Below are 17,774 nucleotides of genomic sequence, written 5' to 3'. Positions count from 1 at the left end.
TATGTAATTGGCTAATGTTTTGACAAAACGCACTTTACTTGTAATTGGGTAGATCTAGGATGTGTTTAATGCTTCAAGAAATAAGGTTTCAAGTTCAAGTGTTAAAGCCATGCAGGTCTGTCCAAGAATCAAGTCAGAAAGTGGTGGATTTTAAAACTCGACAGCTAGCATCTATTGAGGTTTAAAAGTTATTGAAGCCCGTAGTTCGACAGCTAGCTTAATAGATGGCTATCCATTGAAGTTTATAAAATTCAGTTTTTCAAGCTGATTTTCATCCAATCCGTGAATGTATGTTCGGGCTTTCTTTTCTCACAATTCTAAACATATATAAGGATTATTTTAAGGGCCGTAAAAGGTTATCCACAGTTGCATAAGAGCACAATTCCATAAGTGTGAAGAAAGGTGTGATCAAAAACCTAGTTTGACCTAGTTCTTCTTTCTCTTGAAGAAGCTACTGTGTTTGTACATTGTAGGGTTTTGTGACCAAGGAGCTTCTTGATTTTCATCGTCTGGATGAATTGAAAAACTTTGCAGCCAACATCCTTCTCAAGTTGGTGATTAAGTTGCGTATTGGGATCTGTGCAATTGGTTAGTCACATACTGGGAGACGTGCATTGAAAAAGAGAAATTGTCACTACAGAACAAGTCCAATTTGATATTAGGATAAGGGTTTAACTGTAGTTTGGTATAAGGTATTGGGATTCCTTTACTTGTAACCACTTGTTGTGATAATAGTGGATTCTCGGGAGTGGTGACCTTAAAATCACTTGGTGAGGTTTTTACCGTGTGGGTTTTTCCCATTCGTAAACAAATCACCATGTCAAATTATTTTTCGCTGCATACTTTAGTTAATTGGTGATTTGTTTGTGCTGCCACGTACAATTGCATGTTAATTTGATTAATTAATAAATTTGGCTAATTAATCAATTAATTTATCATAAGCGGTTAATACGTTTTTGGCCTATCAAGTGGTATCAGAGCGAGCACACTCTAATTAGGGTTAATCTTTGTTGTGTGATCCATTGACCCCTATTTGTCATGGATAAAGGACAATCTCTTATTATAACTCATTTATTTGATGGCACTAACTATACATACTGGAAAGTACGCATGGAGAGCTTTCTTGCAGTCTTTAGATGAGAAAGTGTGGCAAGCTGTGGCGATAGGCTGGACTAAGCCTACGGAAGCGCTGGCTAACTAGGATGATGCTAAGATCAAGGCGACAAACTTTAACAGTAGGGCACTGAATGCTTTATTCAACATAGTTACTAATGAGGAATTCAAGAAGATATCCTCCACTGAAACTGCTAAGAAAGCATGGACCATTCTCTAGACAACCTATGAAGGAACTAAGGCTATCAAGGATTCAAAGTTTCAGAGGCTTACTACAAGGTTTGAAGAGATCAAGATGGAGGAGGATGAGTTGTTTGATGAGTTCTATGCCAAGTTCAAGGACATAGTAAACTCAGCATTTAATCTTGGAAAAACCATTCAAGAACCCAAGATTGTGAGAAAGGTGCTCAAATCTCTACCCGAGAGATTCCATGCCAAGATCACTGCGATTGAGGAATCAAAATATATTGACAAAATTCCTTTAACAGAGTTGGTTGGCAATCTGCAGACCTATAAGTTAGGTTTGACAAGGATTGAGAAATCTAGTAAGAGCAAGAGCAAGAGCATGGCGTTGAAGGCCAAAAGTAGTGATATTGATGAGTCTTCAGACGATGAAGATTCTAAAATGAAATCCTATATCACAAGGCAATTCAAGAAGTTTATGAAGAATGCTAATGTGAAAGGATTTGACAAGGATCGAAAGCAATCCAGTTCCTCACAGTTCAAGAGCCAAGATAAAGGGAAGAAGGATGCTGGGGATGGCGGTCAGTACACTGTACCCTCAAAATCAAAGTGCTTTGGGTGTTAGGGCTTTGGTCATATGAAACAAGAGTGCCCTACATATCTCAAGACTGTTGGAAAGAGCAAGGTACTTGCTACTACGTTGAGTAACACTGAGCCTGAGGATGATTTTGATAATGAGGATGATGGAATCCCAAATGCCTTCACTGTCACTATAAATCCTATTGAAAGGAGTGTTGAAGATGTGGATGAAGAGGAGAAATTGGTGGAGTCTAAGTTTGAGAAGATGGATAAACAAGATGACATCCATACAGCCTATGCAAATCTATACAAGGTTTCCAAAAAGTATGAGAAGTTGTATAAGTTGGCCACCAAGAAGTTTAGTGATGTGGAGCTTGAGTGAGAAGAAATCTCTACAAAGTTTGATGAAACCAATCAAACTATTGGAGTACTAAGATTTGAGAACAATTTCTTGGCTGAGAAAATCAAGAAGCTTGAGGCAAAACTATTCCAAGTCAAAGTTCAGCTGGAAAGGACTTCAAGCGCTAAGCTTGATGAGATGTTCAGTCTTTAGAAATCAGCTTTTGATCGAAACGGTTTAGGGTAAGATTTCTCTTCTCCTAGTATTGCTTCTACTAGTTCTATTATTTTTGTTCCTCCTACTAATAATATTAAAACTGAGAACAATGATGTTAAAAATGAATTAGCTAGTGAAAACATAGACAAGAGTAAATCTATCTTAGGAGCACCCCTTAAGCTTGATAAGAAAGAGATTAAAAACCCTAGGGCTAAGAAGAAAAACTCTTAAAAACCTAAGCAGAAAAAGCAGCATTTCTGTCATCACTGTGGCGCAGTTGGACATACTCGACCTAATTGCTACAATGGTTAGCCACTCTAAAGAGTAACAGTATGATCACATTAGGAGACCAGAATCAGTTTCCATCCTTTTTTGCTCTTAGAGATCTTTTCAAAGCCCTCATATTCCTTTCGAACTTGAACGGTTTTAACTCTTCTCCCTTACTGCCAGATTAAGGATTTGCTAAACGAAAAGGTTCTTCTAAGGTCTGGAAGGAAAATGACTCCAAGTGATTTTATCACTTATTCTCTCTCTCCCTCCTCATGTTTTTCTTTTGCATTACTTGTGTGTTTTGCTTTATTATTTTGAGTCAGTCTAGTTTTATGCATTACTTTGTTTAACTTGTTTTTGTTTGTTTATTTTTCAGTTTTGGTTTATTTTTTTTCCTAAAAATTAAAAAAAAAAATTTGAAAAATCAGAAAAATATAAAAGTAGTGTGTGTATGTGTACATTGGTACTTGTGTACATTGGATAGCCATTGAAACGAACTTTTCTAAACTTTGTATCTTTTGTAACTTAGATGAGCATTTCTATGCACAACTAAGCAAGTGAGTTTTGTGGCTCATGTTTGTGATGAATAAGATTAAGTAATCTCTTGTACTTAACACTTGTATCACTCTTTTTGACGGGAAAGACTAGAAAATCATAAGAGAAAGGCATAAATAACCATCTCACCACTGTTGTGCACCAATCATGAAATGACATTTGTATGCTTCGGCATAGCAAAAATGGAATGTCAAATGTTTAACATAATTGGGTATTTCTTTTCTTTCTCTTATATGTCTATGCATGGTTTGCTTAAAAAGAAAAATATGCAAAAAAAAAAAAAAAATGCAAAAAGAATCAAAATGCTTTATATACAGGGGCGGAGCTATGTTGTCTCTTGGGGGGGCCACGGCCCCCCCAAAATTTTGATTTCTTCTACTGTTAGGCTATGAGTTTGATAGCAAAAAATAAGTAAAAGGCTATGGCCCCTAGAAAATAATGACCGGCCCCCCCAATTCTTTCTAGGATCTCTACTTAGTCCACTAGATAACCCAAAGTCCTCAAATAAAATACTAGTTAGCTCTCCCAATTGTCCAAATGATTTGTTGTCAATCCAAATATCCAATAGACAATAATCCACACTCTCAAAATATCATCTTTTACCACTCATTTTCAAACAAAAATTTACTTTTTTTTTTCCCATCATTCTCAATCTCAAGAAGTCACCTACGGGATTGTCAAAGAAAATGGAAGTTATCACTGCTACTTTTTCTCCTGATACAAGCCCACAATGCCCCATGTTTCTTTCCTCTCATTGTTGATTGCTCTAAACACATTAACTCCCTTCTTAACAAGGGTAGAAATCAAATAAACTCCTTTCATCTAAAAAAAAAATCCATATTTGCTTTCAGTTCCAGCTTCTTCTTTTGTCTCAGTATTTCAAGTTGTTTGTTTCTTCAACATCATATGGGCATTTAGATTTATGCTTTGTATATATATGATAATGGTCATTTAGTTTTATGAATATGCTTTGTTTATTAAGTTGTTCGATTTGTTGTATTGCTATATGATAATATATTATATCTCTTTCCATATCATCATTTTTTTTTTTAATTTGAAATTAGGAGCTGAATAATTCATTAAAAAATAAGAAAATTTTCAATGTTATGGATAATGATGGGTTTTTGGTGCTTAAAATAATAGTATGCAAATTTTTGTATATGTGTATGGTAAAATAGACTGCCCTTTGTAACTTGGCCCCCTCAAGTACGAATTCTTGGCTATGCCCCTGTTTATATATGATTGCAAGCGTGTATTCTAGGAGATGTGAGAGTTATAGAATGTACCTTAAACGTGATAGTCCCCATCAAACAGTCATGATTGTGTGTGAGTTAAAGTGATTTTCTCATATCTCAAATTGTTATAACATGTAGACACTCATGCAATTTTGCGATATTTTTCACATACAACATGTAATATTCTTTGCTGCTTTTGATACATGTGCAGGTACAATGTGATTTGACCATCACAAAGAATACTTGTGTTAATGTATGCTCACTAAATTATCTTAATTTGTTTTTGAAATATAAAATTGGTTAGACTTGTTTAGTGTGTATGTTTTGGGATCTATGTGCTTAACATTTTTCTTGTTAAGAGATGTTTTTAAGAGATTAAAATATTGTTTGGATCTTTGGTTGAGTTGCATGTTTGATTGCATTCAGGTTTGTGTTTTTCTCTTCTTGAAAAATTGTTTTTAAACAATCTCAATAGCTCCTCGACACCTCTCGATAGCTAGGCTATCTATCGAGCTCTTCAACTTCTTTTTATCGCAATCTCGATAGCTCCTTGATCCATCGAGAAAGTTTTTGTCTCCTCGATAGATGCTCGATAGCTCCTCGATCCATCAAGCCTCTTTTTGCTGTGGACACCTCTGGATAGCTACTTGATAGATGCATCTGTCAAGATTTATGAACCTCGACACCTCCCAACACCTTTCGATCTATTGAGATTTAAGAGATTCTATATATAGGGTCCACGCGATTTCAAATCTCATTTCCTTGGTCTTTCTTGACTGCTTCGTGTCTTTTCACCTCCCAAACCTCTCTCACTCACTCCAAACCTCTTTCCCAAGTGTTCTTCGGTTTCAAGATCAATTATTTTCTCTGGTAAGACTCTTTCTCATTCATTTCTTCATGCATTTCATCTTTTGTGACCTAACTTTTGGAGTTTGTTGAAAAATTTGGGAATTTTCAAAATCAAAGAGGTTTTTGCAAAATTTTGGGATGGGTTTTGTATATTTGATCTTAAAACATCATGCATTGCATCACATGTGCATTATAACACTGCTTCATGCATTTTAGATGTGTGTTTACTTTGTTGAAATGATTGTGTGCTGGTAGGATTGGATTGGGCTGATCCTATGATGTTTTTACAAATACATATCACATGCTCATGCATTTTCATGCAAACGTACTTTACATTCTCTATATTCTTATATATTGACTGTATTGGTACTTTTTTGATTCTCTCTCTCTCTCTCTCTCTCTCTCTCTCTCTCTCTCTCTCTCTCTCGGTTAATTGCGCTATGGCACCTAAACGAAAATCTACTTCGTCCCGAAACCCTCTTCATTTTGGGGCATCCACTTCTTCTGATCTTACTCCCTCTCATGTTCGGTTCCATGATAATAAAGCCCGACAAGACTTTTTGGAGAACTTTTCTAGACGAGGCGTTCATTCAGAACGCCAAGTCATTTTGTCGGACTTCTCTAACACTGATCTACCCACTGTCATTCACAGTAGGGGTTGGGAGTCACTATGTAATGTCCCGGTCACTTGTCCATCCATGCTTATTAAGGAGTTCTACTTCAATATGCATGGATTTGATTATTCAGTACCTCTCTTTATTACTCGCATTCAAGGTACGTGCATTGTGGTCACTTCGGATATTGTATCTGATGTGCTCCATGTCCCGAGGGTAGCGCATCCTGACTACCCCGGTTGTGATTTTCTGAGGACCATGTCTAAAGACGAGCTTATATCCTCTTTTTGTGAGCGTCCTTCTGATTGGGGTGATCGTCAGTTCACTTACTGTACGACCTTTGCTAAAGGTCCTAGGTTTCTTAACATGGTTATGGCTTTTGTTTTGCATCCTTTATCTCATTATAACTTCATTACCGAGCCCCGTGCTCGATTTTTGCTTTCCCTTTTAGAGCATCTTATTTTAGATTTTCCCTCTCATTTTATTCTTTCCATCATAGATGTATAGAGGGATAGGGTGACCCGTGATAAGCTCATCTTCCCTTCAGTTATCACAAGGATTCTATGCCATTGTTTTGTTCCCTTTCCCGTTTCCGACCACTTCCATGTCATGTGTGCCATAGATACCACTACCGTTAAATAGAGCGAGGCGTAGCTACATTTGAGGCTGTCCGGGACGGCAGCTCCTTCCACTTCTCCAGCTCCATTCACCTCTGTTCCCTCTTCTTCTGCGGGTGGTGTGACTCTTGATGCAATCATGGCGTAGCTTCAGCACATGGATGCTTGCCTTGAAACTCTTAGTGATGAGTTGTGTCAGTGAACACCCAAGTTGGCCGTATTGCTAGATGGCAAGCTCACCTTGGTGTCTTCATAGAGTCTCCCTCTCCTCCTCCCAAGGCATCCAAGGACGATGATGTCTCTGACGACGATGATGATGATGAGGATGGGGATGCTAGCTTACCCAGTGATGACGAGATGTCTACTTGACATACTTACCCTTTGTCACTCGTGACAAAAAGGGGAAGTAGTTTTAGATATGAGAGTAGTCATAGTCATAGGAAGAGGGTTAGTATAGAAGATTTTTGTTAAGGGGAGTGTTCATTTTTTGAGGGATGTAGTGAGAATTTTATGTATCTTTTTTTTTTAGATACATTGTTCATGTACCTTAGATCTTGCAATCATGTTGTGATAGCACACCTTGTACTGTTGATATATATACATTTGAGGTTGTTATTATAGTTCTTTCACCTATCTTTACATGTATTGTTTCTTTTCTTTCTTAATACACATGTTTCTTATATATTATATGCAATCTTATATTTTTGTTTCACACTAAGATGTTGTGATGAGTTTTGTTTAAAGTGTTTCAGAAATACATGTTGTCAAAGTCTTTTTGCCATAAACTCCCTTCTTGCAAAATTTTTCAAGAGTTTGTGTTAGGATGGATTTTATTGTATTCAACAAGTGAATATAAGTTGAGTGATTTATGACTTCTTTCATATCTCATTTGTTTGTTATTGTTTTGTCACGAATTGCCAAAGGGGGAGATTGTTAGGACATATGTGATTTGATGTTAGGAACATATGTCAACATTTTATGTAATTAGTTAATTCTTTGACAAAACGCACTTTACTTGTAATTTGGTAAATTTAGGATGTGTTTAATGTTTCAAGAAACAAGGTTTCAAGTTCAAGTGTTAAAGCTATGCAAGTCTGTCTAAGAATCAAGTCAGAAAGTGTTGGATTTTAAAACTCGACAAATAGCATCTATCAAGGTTTAAAAGCAGCTAAAACGCGTGGCTTGACAGCTAACTCGATAGATGGCTATCTATCAAGGTTTATGAAATTCAGTTTTTCAAGCTGATTTTCATCCAATCTGTGAATGTTTGTTTGGGCTTTCTTTTCTCATAACCCTAAAAATATATAAGGATTATTTTAAGGGCCGTAAAAGGTTACGCACAGTTGCACAAGAGCACAATTCCACAAGTGTGAAGAAAGGTGTGACTAGAAACCTAGTTTACCCTAGTTCTTCTTTCTCTTGAAGAAGCTGCTGTGTTTGTACACCGTAGGGTTTTGTGACCAAGGATCTTCTTGATTTTCATCGTCTGGATGAACTAAAGAACTTTGCAGCCAACATCCTTCTCAAGTTGGTGATTAAGTCACGTACTAGGATCTGCGTAATTAGTTAGTCACGTATTGGGAGCCATGCATTGAAAATGAGAGATTGTCACTACAAAACAAGTCCAATTGGGAATTAGGGTAAGGATTCAACTGTAGATTGGTATAAGGTACTGTGATTCCTTTACTTGTATCCGCTTGTTATGATAATAGTTGATTATCGAGAGTGGTGACCTTAAAATCACCCGGTGGTGTTTTTACCGTATAGGTTTTCCCTATTTGTAAACAAATCACCGTGTCAATTTATTTTCCGCTGCATACTTTAGTTAATTGGTGATTTGTTTGTACTACCATGTACAATTGCATGCTAATTTGATTAATTAATAAACTTGGCTAATTAATCAATTAGTTCATTACAAGGGGTCAATACGTTTTTGGCCTATCAAGTTTCATTCTCATTTATTTACATCATTTATTTTAGGTAGACAAAACAAGAAAAGTTAAAAAGTTTAATAAAATGAAAACAAGGAAACAGAGACAAAATGAGAAGAAGAAGAAAGTCACATGACTTGATATATCAATATGACCGGATTGAGATACTCACACAAGGGTCCGACTCCCTCCCATTTAAAACCCTCCCATTTTAATTCAAGTGACTGACATGTAGTAGACAAATAATCCAAGGGTTAAACAAAGCCCACATTATATTAATCCTTGCATTCCATCCGAAGACCCACCTCAAAAATCCATATCACATCCTGATTTAATTTTCTGCAACCACCACTTGACGAGAAAAAAAAGGAAAAAAAAGTCATCAGTAATCCATTAATCACATAGCACTTAACCCATATTCATTCAACACATATCCACAAACTCCAAAGAAACCCAACCTAAACCAGCCAAAGGACCACCTTGTTTAGTTTTACATTGCAACTGGATTGACTCTTGACGCTTTCAATCATGACTCCCACTATCGCTTAAGTCCAAAATACCATCGTCCACCAAAGGTTGAGGGCTATAAAGTGGTAGATAAGAGATAAATAAAGAGAACAAAGTGAGAGAGAGCTTAGTATAAAGTGGGCTTTTTTTAACCATTGGATTGTTTGTTTGCAATGTGTCAGTCATTTAAATTAAAATGGGAGAGAATGAGAGGATTTTAAATGGAAGAGAAGTTGGTCCCCTACACAAAAAGACACAATTTAAAAGTTGAATAAATTCCTTCCTATCTATTTACATCATTCACAGTAAATAAAGGGTTTGAAAAGTTAAATTCAACTTTTCAGCTTCTTTCCCATTTATTTACATCATTCACATGTCATGGACAAAACAAGAAAAGTTAAAAAGTGTAATAAGAAGAAGATAGAAAGAAAGACTAGACAAGAAGAAGTAGAAGAAGGCCATGTAATTTTATATATCAATATGATAGTGTGTGGAAATACTCACACTAAAACACTAAATTTAAAGTTGAATAAGTCTCCTACTCATCTATTTACATCATTCACACTAAATGAAGAGTTTGAGAAATTGAATTCAACTTTTTAGTTTCTTTCGCACATATTTACATTATTCATATTAGGCGAACAAAAAAAAAAAAAATAAAAAATAAAAAGCATAATAAAATGAAAAATTACAATTTACCACTTTAAACTATACCCCACATTACACTTGTGCACTAAACTTTTTGAATGCAAGTTTTGCACCCTAAATTATAATCTTTGTTACACTTTGCACCCCAATATTAAGTTTGTTATTAACTTGGGTAAAAATTCAAAGTTTAGGGTGCAAAATGTAACCATAAGTATAATTTAGGGTAGTAAAATGTATTTTATTTTTTATTTTTAAAGGATTGAGAAGGGGGACAATTAGGTCTCTTCATGTGGGACCATTTTTTTCCATCCAATAAATTTAATAGCAAACTTGAGGTCGAGATGCAAAGTGTAATAAGGATCATAGTTTAGGGTGCAAAGTGTAATAAGATGTATAGTAGTGTGGTAAAGTGTCATTTTCCCTTAATACAAAGTGATAGGTCACAAACTAAATGACCCCTTGTGATAGAAATTAATTAATTAATTAGCCAAGTTATTAATTAATCAATTTATCATGCAAAAACGTGGCAGCACAAACAAATCATCAATAAACTAATTATGTAGCGGAAAATAAATAACACAGTGATTTGTTTACAAATGGGGAAAACCTAACGGCAAAAACCCCACCAGGTGATTTTTAGGTCACCACTCCTGAAACTCCACTATTATCACAACAAGCGGTTACAAGTAAAGGAATCCCAAGTACCTTACCAACCTACAGTTGAACCGTTACCCCAATACCTAATTGGACTTATTCTGTAGTGATAGTTACTCTTTCTGATGCACGACTTCCAAGTACGTGACTAACCAATTGCACGGATCCTAGTACGCGACTTTAATCACCAACTAAGAAGATTGTTGGTTGCAAAGTTCTTCAATTCATCCACACGATGAAGATCAAGAAGATGCTTGGTCACAAAACCCTACGATGCACATACGCAGCAACCTCTTCAAGAGAAAGAGATGAACTAGGGCAAGAACTTCGTCTCCAGTCACAATTTGCTTGAACAGAGTTTGCTCAAAACTTGTGTACTGTTTGACGGCCCTTAAAACAATCATTTTATATGTCTAGGGTTAGGAGAAAAGAAAGCCCAAAGACATATACACGGATCCCAAGAAAATCATATTAGAATTCTGAAATTCTTAAACCTCGACAGATAGCACATGTTGAGCAACTGTCGAGCACATCGGGCTTTGAACAGCTTTCTTAAGCTCGATAGATGCAGCTGTCAAGCTAGCTGTTGAGTTTTAATGAATTTGCACTATCAACTTGTTTTCTTGGACAGACTTGAAGGTTTCAACACTTAATCTTGAAACATGGTTTCTTGAAGTATTTAAATACATCATAAATCTACCCAAATACAAGTAAAGTGTGTTTTGTCAAATGATAAGCCTATTACATAAAATCATGACATATGTTCTTAACATGTGAAATACATATGTCCTAACACAAAGAAGATAGAGAAGTAGAGATGAGAAGAAGAAGGTCACATGACCTGATATATCAATATGATGGTGTGGAGATACTTACCCTAAAAGACAAAATTTAAAAGTTGTATAAGTTCCTTCCTATCGATTTATATCTTTCCTAGTAAATGAAGAATTTGAAAAGTTGAATTCAAATTTTCAATTTCCTTTTGATTTATTATTAAACCATTCATAGCAGTTCAACAAAACAAGAAAAGTTAAAAGGCTTAATGGTAAGAAGACAAAGAAACAAAAATGAGACAAGAAGAAGTATAAGAAGATGGCTATGTAACCTAATTTATCAATATGATGGTGGGTGAAAATACTCACATTGAAAGAATAAATTTAAAACTCAAATAAGTTTGCTTCCCATCTATTTACATCATTTGCACTAAACATAGAGTTTGAGAAGTTGAATTCAATTTTTTAGTTTCATTCCCAATTATTTACATCATTCACTTCAAGTGAACAAAACAAGAAAAGTGAAAAAAAAAAAAAAAAAAAAAAACCCTTAATATGAAGACAAAAAAGCAAAGACAAGACAAGAAGAAGGCCATGTGTCCTAATATATCAATATGATGATGGGTGGAGGAATTCACAATAGAAGACAAAATTTTAAAGTTGTATAAGTTCCTTCTTATCTATTTTACATCATTCACAGTAAATGACGAGTTCAAAAGGTTGAATTCAACTTTTCAGTTACCTTTCCATTTATTTACATTGTTCACATCGAGAGACATTATAACAAAAGTTTAAAAACTTAATAAATAGAATGCAGAGAAACATGGACAAGACGTGACAAGAAGAAAAAGAAGAATCAGCATTGGGGAGAGGATGATTGGTGTCGTGGTAGTGATGGCGATGTAGTGGTAAGTGATGGTGACAAATATGATCAGAGGTTAACTTCTTCTTCTTTTCTTTTTTTTCTATTTATTTATTTTTTATCTATCCAGTATTGATTTATCGGCTAGAATGAGCAATTTTCACAAGTGAGTCTGGTATATAGAGCGGTACAATTAATTTGAATGTGTATTCGTATTGGTAGATTGATTGCTTGGAGAAATACTTGTTGTATTGGCCACCTAGTTGGTACAATACGATAATGACTTCCTTAATACAAAGTCTCTACAACAATTTTAGAAGCTCAAATAGTGTGAAACACTATAGCTAATTTAGACCCCCAATTTTAAATTACGACTTGATTACTTTTACTTTAACTTAACTAAGTGCGAAACAAGAGTAAATGAGTCGTAATAAAACCGGAACACTACTCTAAGGCATAAGCATGTACAATAAAAAATAAATGTAAAGTTTAAAGAGTAGGGAAGAGAGATGCAAACACAAGATAATACTGAGACGTGTTATCAAAGAGGAAACCAAAGTACCTGGTAAAAAACCTTTCTGTGGCCCTCCAATCTGAAATCGATCCATTAGTGAATAAAGTTAGAGTACACGAATATCAAAAAGGCCCTCCAAGCCTAATCTACCTAATGTACTTGAACCCTCCAAGTTCCAGCTACCAACGGGCTTTATGGAGCTGTGTCTTCACTAGTTATCCGGATCCCACAATTAGCTCCAAACTGCATCTGCCACTCAAAGGCTTCTTCCAATGCTTCCCATATGCACCAAAACTTCTCTCAACACTTAGCTTGGGTGAGGTAAGTATTTGGGCTAAGAACCTCTCAAAGATATGTAGATGGAGAGGTAGGAGTAAAAGAAAACTTTAGAGAAATGGTGTAGATGATTGTAGGTATACAATCTCTAACTCTCAAGTGTTTAGCTAGGGTTTGCTCTCACAAAAGTTTCTTGGAAAAACTCCCTACAATTTCATGGGTAATGAGGGCTTATATAGTGTTGGTAAAGGTATGAGAAAAAGCACACTCAAACAACTCCAAGCAAAGAGTTTTGCAAGTCACTTGTGACTTAGCCTGAGTTGCGAAGTGACTCACGAAATCCAACTTGGATAAGAGACTCTTCAAATTTTAGTATGTGCTTCTCACGTGGCCTTTTGCAAGTTGGCACTCACGAGCCAATCGCAAGCTAGTTGCAAATTCTTCATCTTCACAGAACTTCAACAATCTCTAACACACAATTCTTACATTAAATCCCACAAAAAATACAGGGAAATGATTGAACAAAAATACAATCAAATTGACACAGAATTAAAGCCAACATAAAAATATAGTTATAAATCACAACTTTACAAATTCAAATTGCATCTCATTAATAATATGTGTCAAAACAAAATAATTTACAAGGGCACCAATGACTAATATGAAAAGTAACATAGACTATCCACAACAAGCAGCACATAAATAGATAAAATAAAGGGTTCGTTTAATGAGTGTCTTTTGGAAATTTATTTAAACACCATTTTAGGAAAGTTTTGATATCCACTTTCAAGGGAAATGTAAAAAAGCGGTCAAAAAAATCAGTTGCATTCTTCTTTTCCCATAAATGTTTTTATAAAAAATTTCCTAAACCAATGTCTGAAGGCATCTGTTAACTTTTCACTAAAATAAAAAGGTAAGTACATGAAAAAAAAAAAAAAAAAAAAAAAAAAAAACACTATTTACTACTTAACTCATATCCCCATTTCAATTAAAAACCTAATTTTATCCATGCAATGATTAAGGAAAAAAACCACATGAACATTTCTCTCAAAATTTTGGAAAGTTTTGCACAATTCCCCTCATTTTAGAACTAAATGTCTAAAGTACAAGGAACATAGAAAATCAAAAAGGGAAAACACAAATTACCATTTTTTTTTTTTTTGAAAAATCTATAACCCTCGAAAAAGCAAATGAAGATTAACATGCAACCGGAGAAGGGCTAGTAATTGCCAGTGAGATGAAGTGCCAATGATGTGAATTTTGAGACTATCATCGTTGGTTACTTAAAAAGAGTGAGAAACAAGAGACAAGAGGGAGGTCTGAAATTGAAAGGGAGATTTGAGAGTGAGAGAGACAAAGACGAGAGTGACAAAGGGTTTGAGAGCTAGAGAGATATAAATAAGAGAAAGTGACATAGACACGACTAATTTGAGATATTGGGTAACGTAATGTTTCAAGTGGAACTCGAGTTCCAAGTAGGGTCAAATTTTAAAAAAAATGCCACATCAATTGCAAAAGTAGAGTTTGAAGTGGAACTTGACTCTATAGGAGTCAAGTATTAAAATAAGGCAATATTTTCATGTAAATGCAAAACGCATTATTTAGCAAAAACTGTCCAAATAATAAATGAATAAGATCAAATTAACATATTTCATGATAGAGTATATGTCGGGGAGCATTATGCATAAACATAATGTTTCAATAGCATCATAAGCATCCCCCTCAAAAAAAAAAAAAAAAAAAAAAAAGCATTATAAACTTGATGTTTGAGCAGCATCCTAATCCAACTCAACTACTTTATTATAAGACCAGGATACAAGTGATTTGATATTAAAGAGGCATACTAAAAGTGGCATTGATAATAAATATATATATATATATATATATATTAAAGGTGGCATTTATTGTGAAATGAAAGCATAGTTGTCATTTCATTAATAATGTTGTTATTATACCCAAGTAATTAATTGTTTTGGTTTTAAAATTTGGATAACAAGTAAAGCAAGACTTAGATACAGTACTTAGATTATTTTTTTTTAGGTTCTCCTTTTAAATTTCTGCCATGTAGATTTTTTTTCATGGGATAGAAGTGTATTTTTTTTAGTTAAGTAACCACATGACTCAATTTTAAGAGGAGAATCTAAGGAACAGCATCTAAGGTACTGTACCAAAGTTTTATCCTAATAATTAAGACTAATTGGCTAACTACGTATTTAATATTTTTCCTTAAAATTATTGTAATAATTGGCAATGTATCTTGAGATTTGAGAGAAAAATGACAATCTGTTATGTCAAAAAAATATCATGACTTTTTTTTAATGGAGAAAATAATCCCACATAAAAGAAAGAATGAATGAGGTTCTAGCACAAAGACATATAGCAAATTCCAAAGAAACAAATTTATGCAAATGACCAATGTAAAAGACTCTATTTTTTAATATATAAATATTTTCAATTATTATCAACCAAAAATTTTAGGATTTTTTTTTTTTTAATTTTAATTTGAATTAATTAGCGTCCCACCCTATCTGCATTTCTAAACCTGACCATAAATTTTAACAATGGTTCTTGCTTTCAAAGAGCACACCAAACAAGTGTGGTGCAGAATTATGATGCTTGAGTGCCTCATATAAGCTTTCTTAATCTCAATTTAAGTGTTGTTTCAACTTGAGTTTATTTGCTCAGTTTTTAGTTTTTATATACAGCTTTTTAAAACCTCATTTTTTTTTTTCACTGAAGTATAAGTATACTTTAGCACATTTTCGACAAAAAGCTAAATAAACTGATACCAAACAGACACTAAATCTCACTCTCTTTGCCTCTGTGTTTTTGTTGTCTAGTAGTAGAAATGGCAAAACTCTAAATACACCTAGATATTGATTGTATCCTATTATTAATTACCACTAAATATTACTCCATACTTATATACATATATATGGTATTGAGTGATTGAGTCATTACGAGTTGTTTTAAGAAATAAATACACATATAAAGAAGAGGAAATAAAGTTTTAATAGAAAGACATTTCATAAAGTATACCTAAAATTTTCTATCTCTTACCTCAAAAAAAAAAAAAAAAAAAAAAAAAAAAAAAAAACTCTACTTAGGGTAATGTTAAGTCATTTACAAGTTGTTTTCTAAACACTATTGTGGTGACTTTTTACTTATTTATTAAACATACTAAGCATACTTAACAATTTTATTTTCTTTTTTAAAAGTATTAATTATATATAAAAATATCTTTTGAGTTTAACCTTCACTTGTACCACAGTATCACTGTGCACCTTTACTAAGTACTTGTGAGGTGTGGGAGTAAGGGCTGGGGTTCAAATTTTCAGGAAGGACCTTCACAAACATATACACTTAATTAGACTTGTAAAAAAAAAAAAATCACTGGTTAAACAAATTTACTACTTCCCCCCCCCCCCCCCCCCCCACCCCCAAAAAAAAAAAATTGTATTGTTTTGAAAACTTGATGCATTAGTATTTCAAGATATTTGTGTAAAAATTGCATTTGGATTAATAGAGATTAATTGAAGAAAAAAAAGAAAAAAAGGAATCTTCTACGCATTTCTTTCTGTTTCAATTACACGCCTCAAATCTTCCATACATGCTCTTTGGTTTGGTAAAAATAAAAACCTTTCGCCAAAGCCCACTATAATCCAAACGGTGCAACCATTGGTCTCTGGCTTTAACGATACAAATCCCTTCAAACCCTTCTTGCAAATTACTTCTTGGATATTATCTAAGAAACTCATCATCACAGTATCCACGCTGATCTCTCCACAGCCATGGCTGATAACTTGGACATGTTCAGAAAGTTGAGTGAGCATTTGATCCTGATCATCATCTCTTTCCTTCCCTTCAAAGAAGCCGTAAGGACTAGCGTTTTGTCCAAGCGTTGGCGTTTCATGGATTGTGCACTACAACAGATCCAAAACTATCAAGGACGTGATATAGATAAGTTTCAACTCACATTATCTAAGCCTGAAAATTTTAATGGGGATATACAACGTTGCATTTCATTTGCCATCATACATAATGTGAAAAGGTTTAGGCCTTGATTTTTCTGACCCAACATGGGCAGAAGATAACCTTGATAATCATGCAGCGTTGTTTGATTTGCCATTAAATGTGTTTGGACATATAGTTCTTGAATCTATAAAGTTGTTCTCCTGCAATTTTCGTAACTCTGACTTCATGAACTTTACAGCACTGAAGCAAGTCTCTTTCGGTTGGCTTGAATTATCACTGAGTTTTATTAAAGCCTTGTTAAGGAATTGTCCCTTGCTAGAGAGTTTGAGTTTGAAGAAGTGTTGGAACTTGGATCATCTTGAAATCAGTGGACCAAATTTGAGGCTGAAATGTTTTGTTGCGGATAACTGTTCTCTAATTTCCAATGAGATTGTCATTGAAGCGCCAAATTTAAGGTTCTTCAAATATTCTGGGACAATTCCTCATTTTGAATTTGAAATACACCCAGCCCATATGGAAGAAGCAGTTCTAAGCTTTGGGATGGAGTTGGATTATGATGAATCTATAGGATATGATCTCTATAAACTCCTTCTACAACTTTATCCAATCAAGGTTTTGACCATTTGCAGCTTTATGCTTCAGGTTTGATCTCTTTACATAAATTAATATATACTATTGAACAGTAATATGCAGTTATATTCAATTTTTTAATTATTATCTCAAATTATCTATTCTTTTAAGCATATGATATATACCTGGTGTATGGTACACTACAAGAAAAAAGGCCTATTACAACGGAAAAAATCGTTGCAATAACTACAAAGTCGTTGCAATAAGGTATTATTGCAACGACGAAAAAATTGTTGCAAGCCGTTGTAATAAACTCCGAGGCAATAGGTTTATACAACAAAAAAATCTCGATGCAATAAATCCTAAATATTGTAACAAACAAGTTGATGCAATAACTCCTTTATTACAACAAATAACTTTGTGGCAATAGCTTATTGCTTCAAAGGTTTTGTGAAAAATGTTATAGCTTATTACAACAAACAACCTTGTTGCA

General features: G+C 34.3%; 1 protein-coding gene across 1 annotated transcript; it reads left to right on the top strand.

The window, feature by feature from the left end:
• The first annotated feature begins 16,527 nt into the window (after nt 1-16,527).
• On the top strand, nt 16,528-17,359 carry LOC115956389 (putative F-box/LRR-repeat protein At5g54820). The gene is made up of 2 exons (XM_031074786.1): nt 16,528-16,687; nt 16,788-17,359. Exons 1-2 carry the CDS (start codon nt 16,528-16,530, stop codon nt 17,357-17,359), a joined length of 732 nt encoding a protein of 243 aa, XP_030930646.1.
• The last annotated feature ends 415 nt before the right edge of the window (nt 17,360-17,774 follow it).

This window comes from Quercus lobata, chromosome 8 (genome assembly GCF_001633185.2).
Source record: "Quercus lobata isolate SW786 chromosome 8, ValleyOak3.0 Primary Assembly, whole genome shotgun sequence".
Taxonomy (NCBI): Eukaryota; Viridiplantae; Streptophyta; class Magnoliopsida; order Fagales; family Fagaceae; genus Quercus; species Quercus lobata.
The sequence above is the reverse complement of the archived record's forward strand: the minus strand, read 5'-3'. Positions and strand labels throughout refer to the sequence as shown.

Bases quoted from the DNA above. Each gene is read 5' to 3' on its own strand.
- LOC115956389 (XM_031074786.1), top strand. From the start codon at position 16,528: ATGGCTGATAACTTGGACATGTTCAGAAAGTTGAGTGAGCATTTGATC. The intron at 16,688-16,787 runs GTGATATAGATA...TAATGTGAAAAG, and splicing joins GATCCAAAACTATCAAGGAC to GTTTAGGCCTTGATTTTTCT.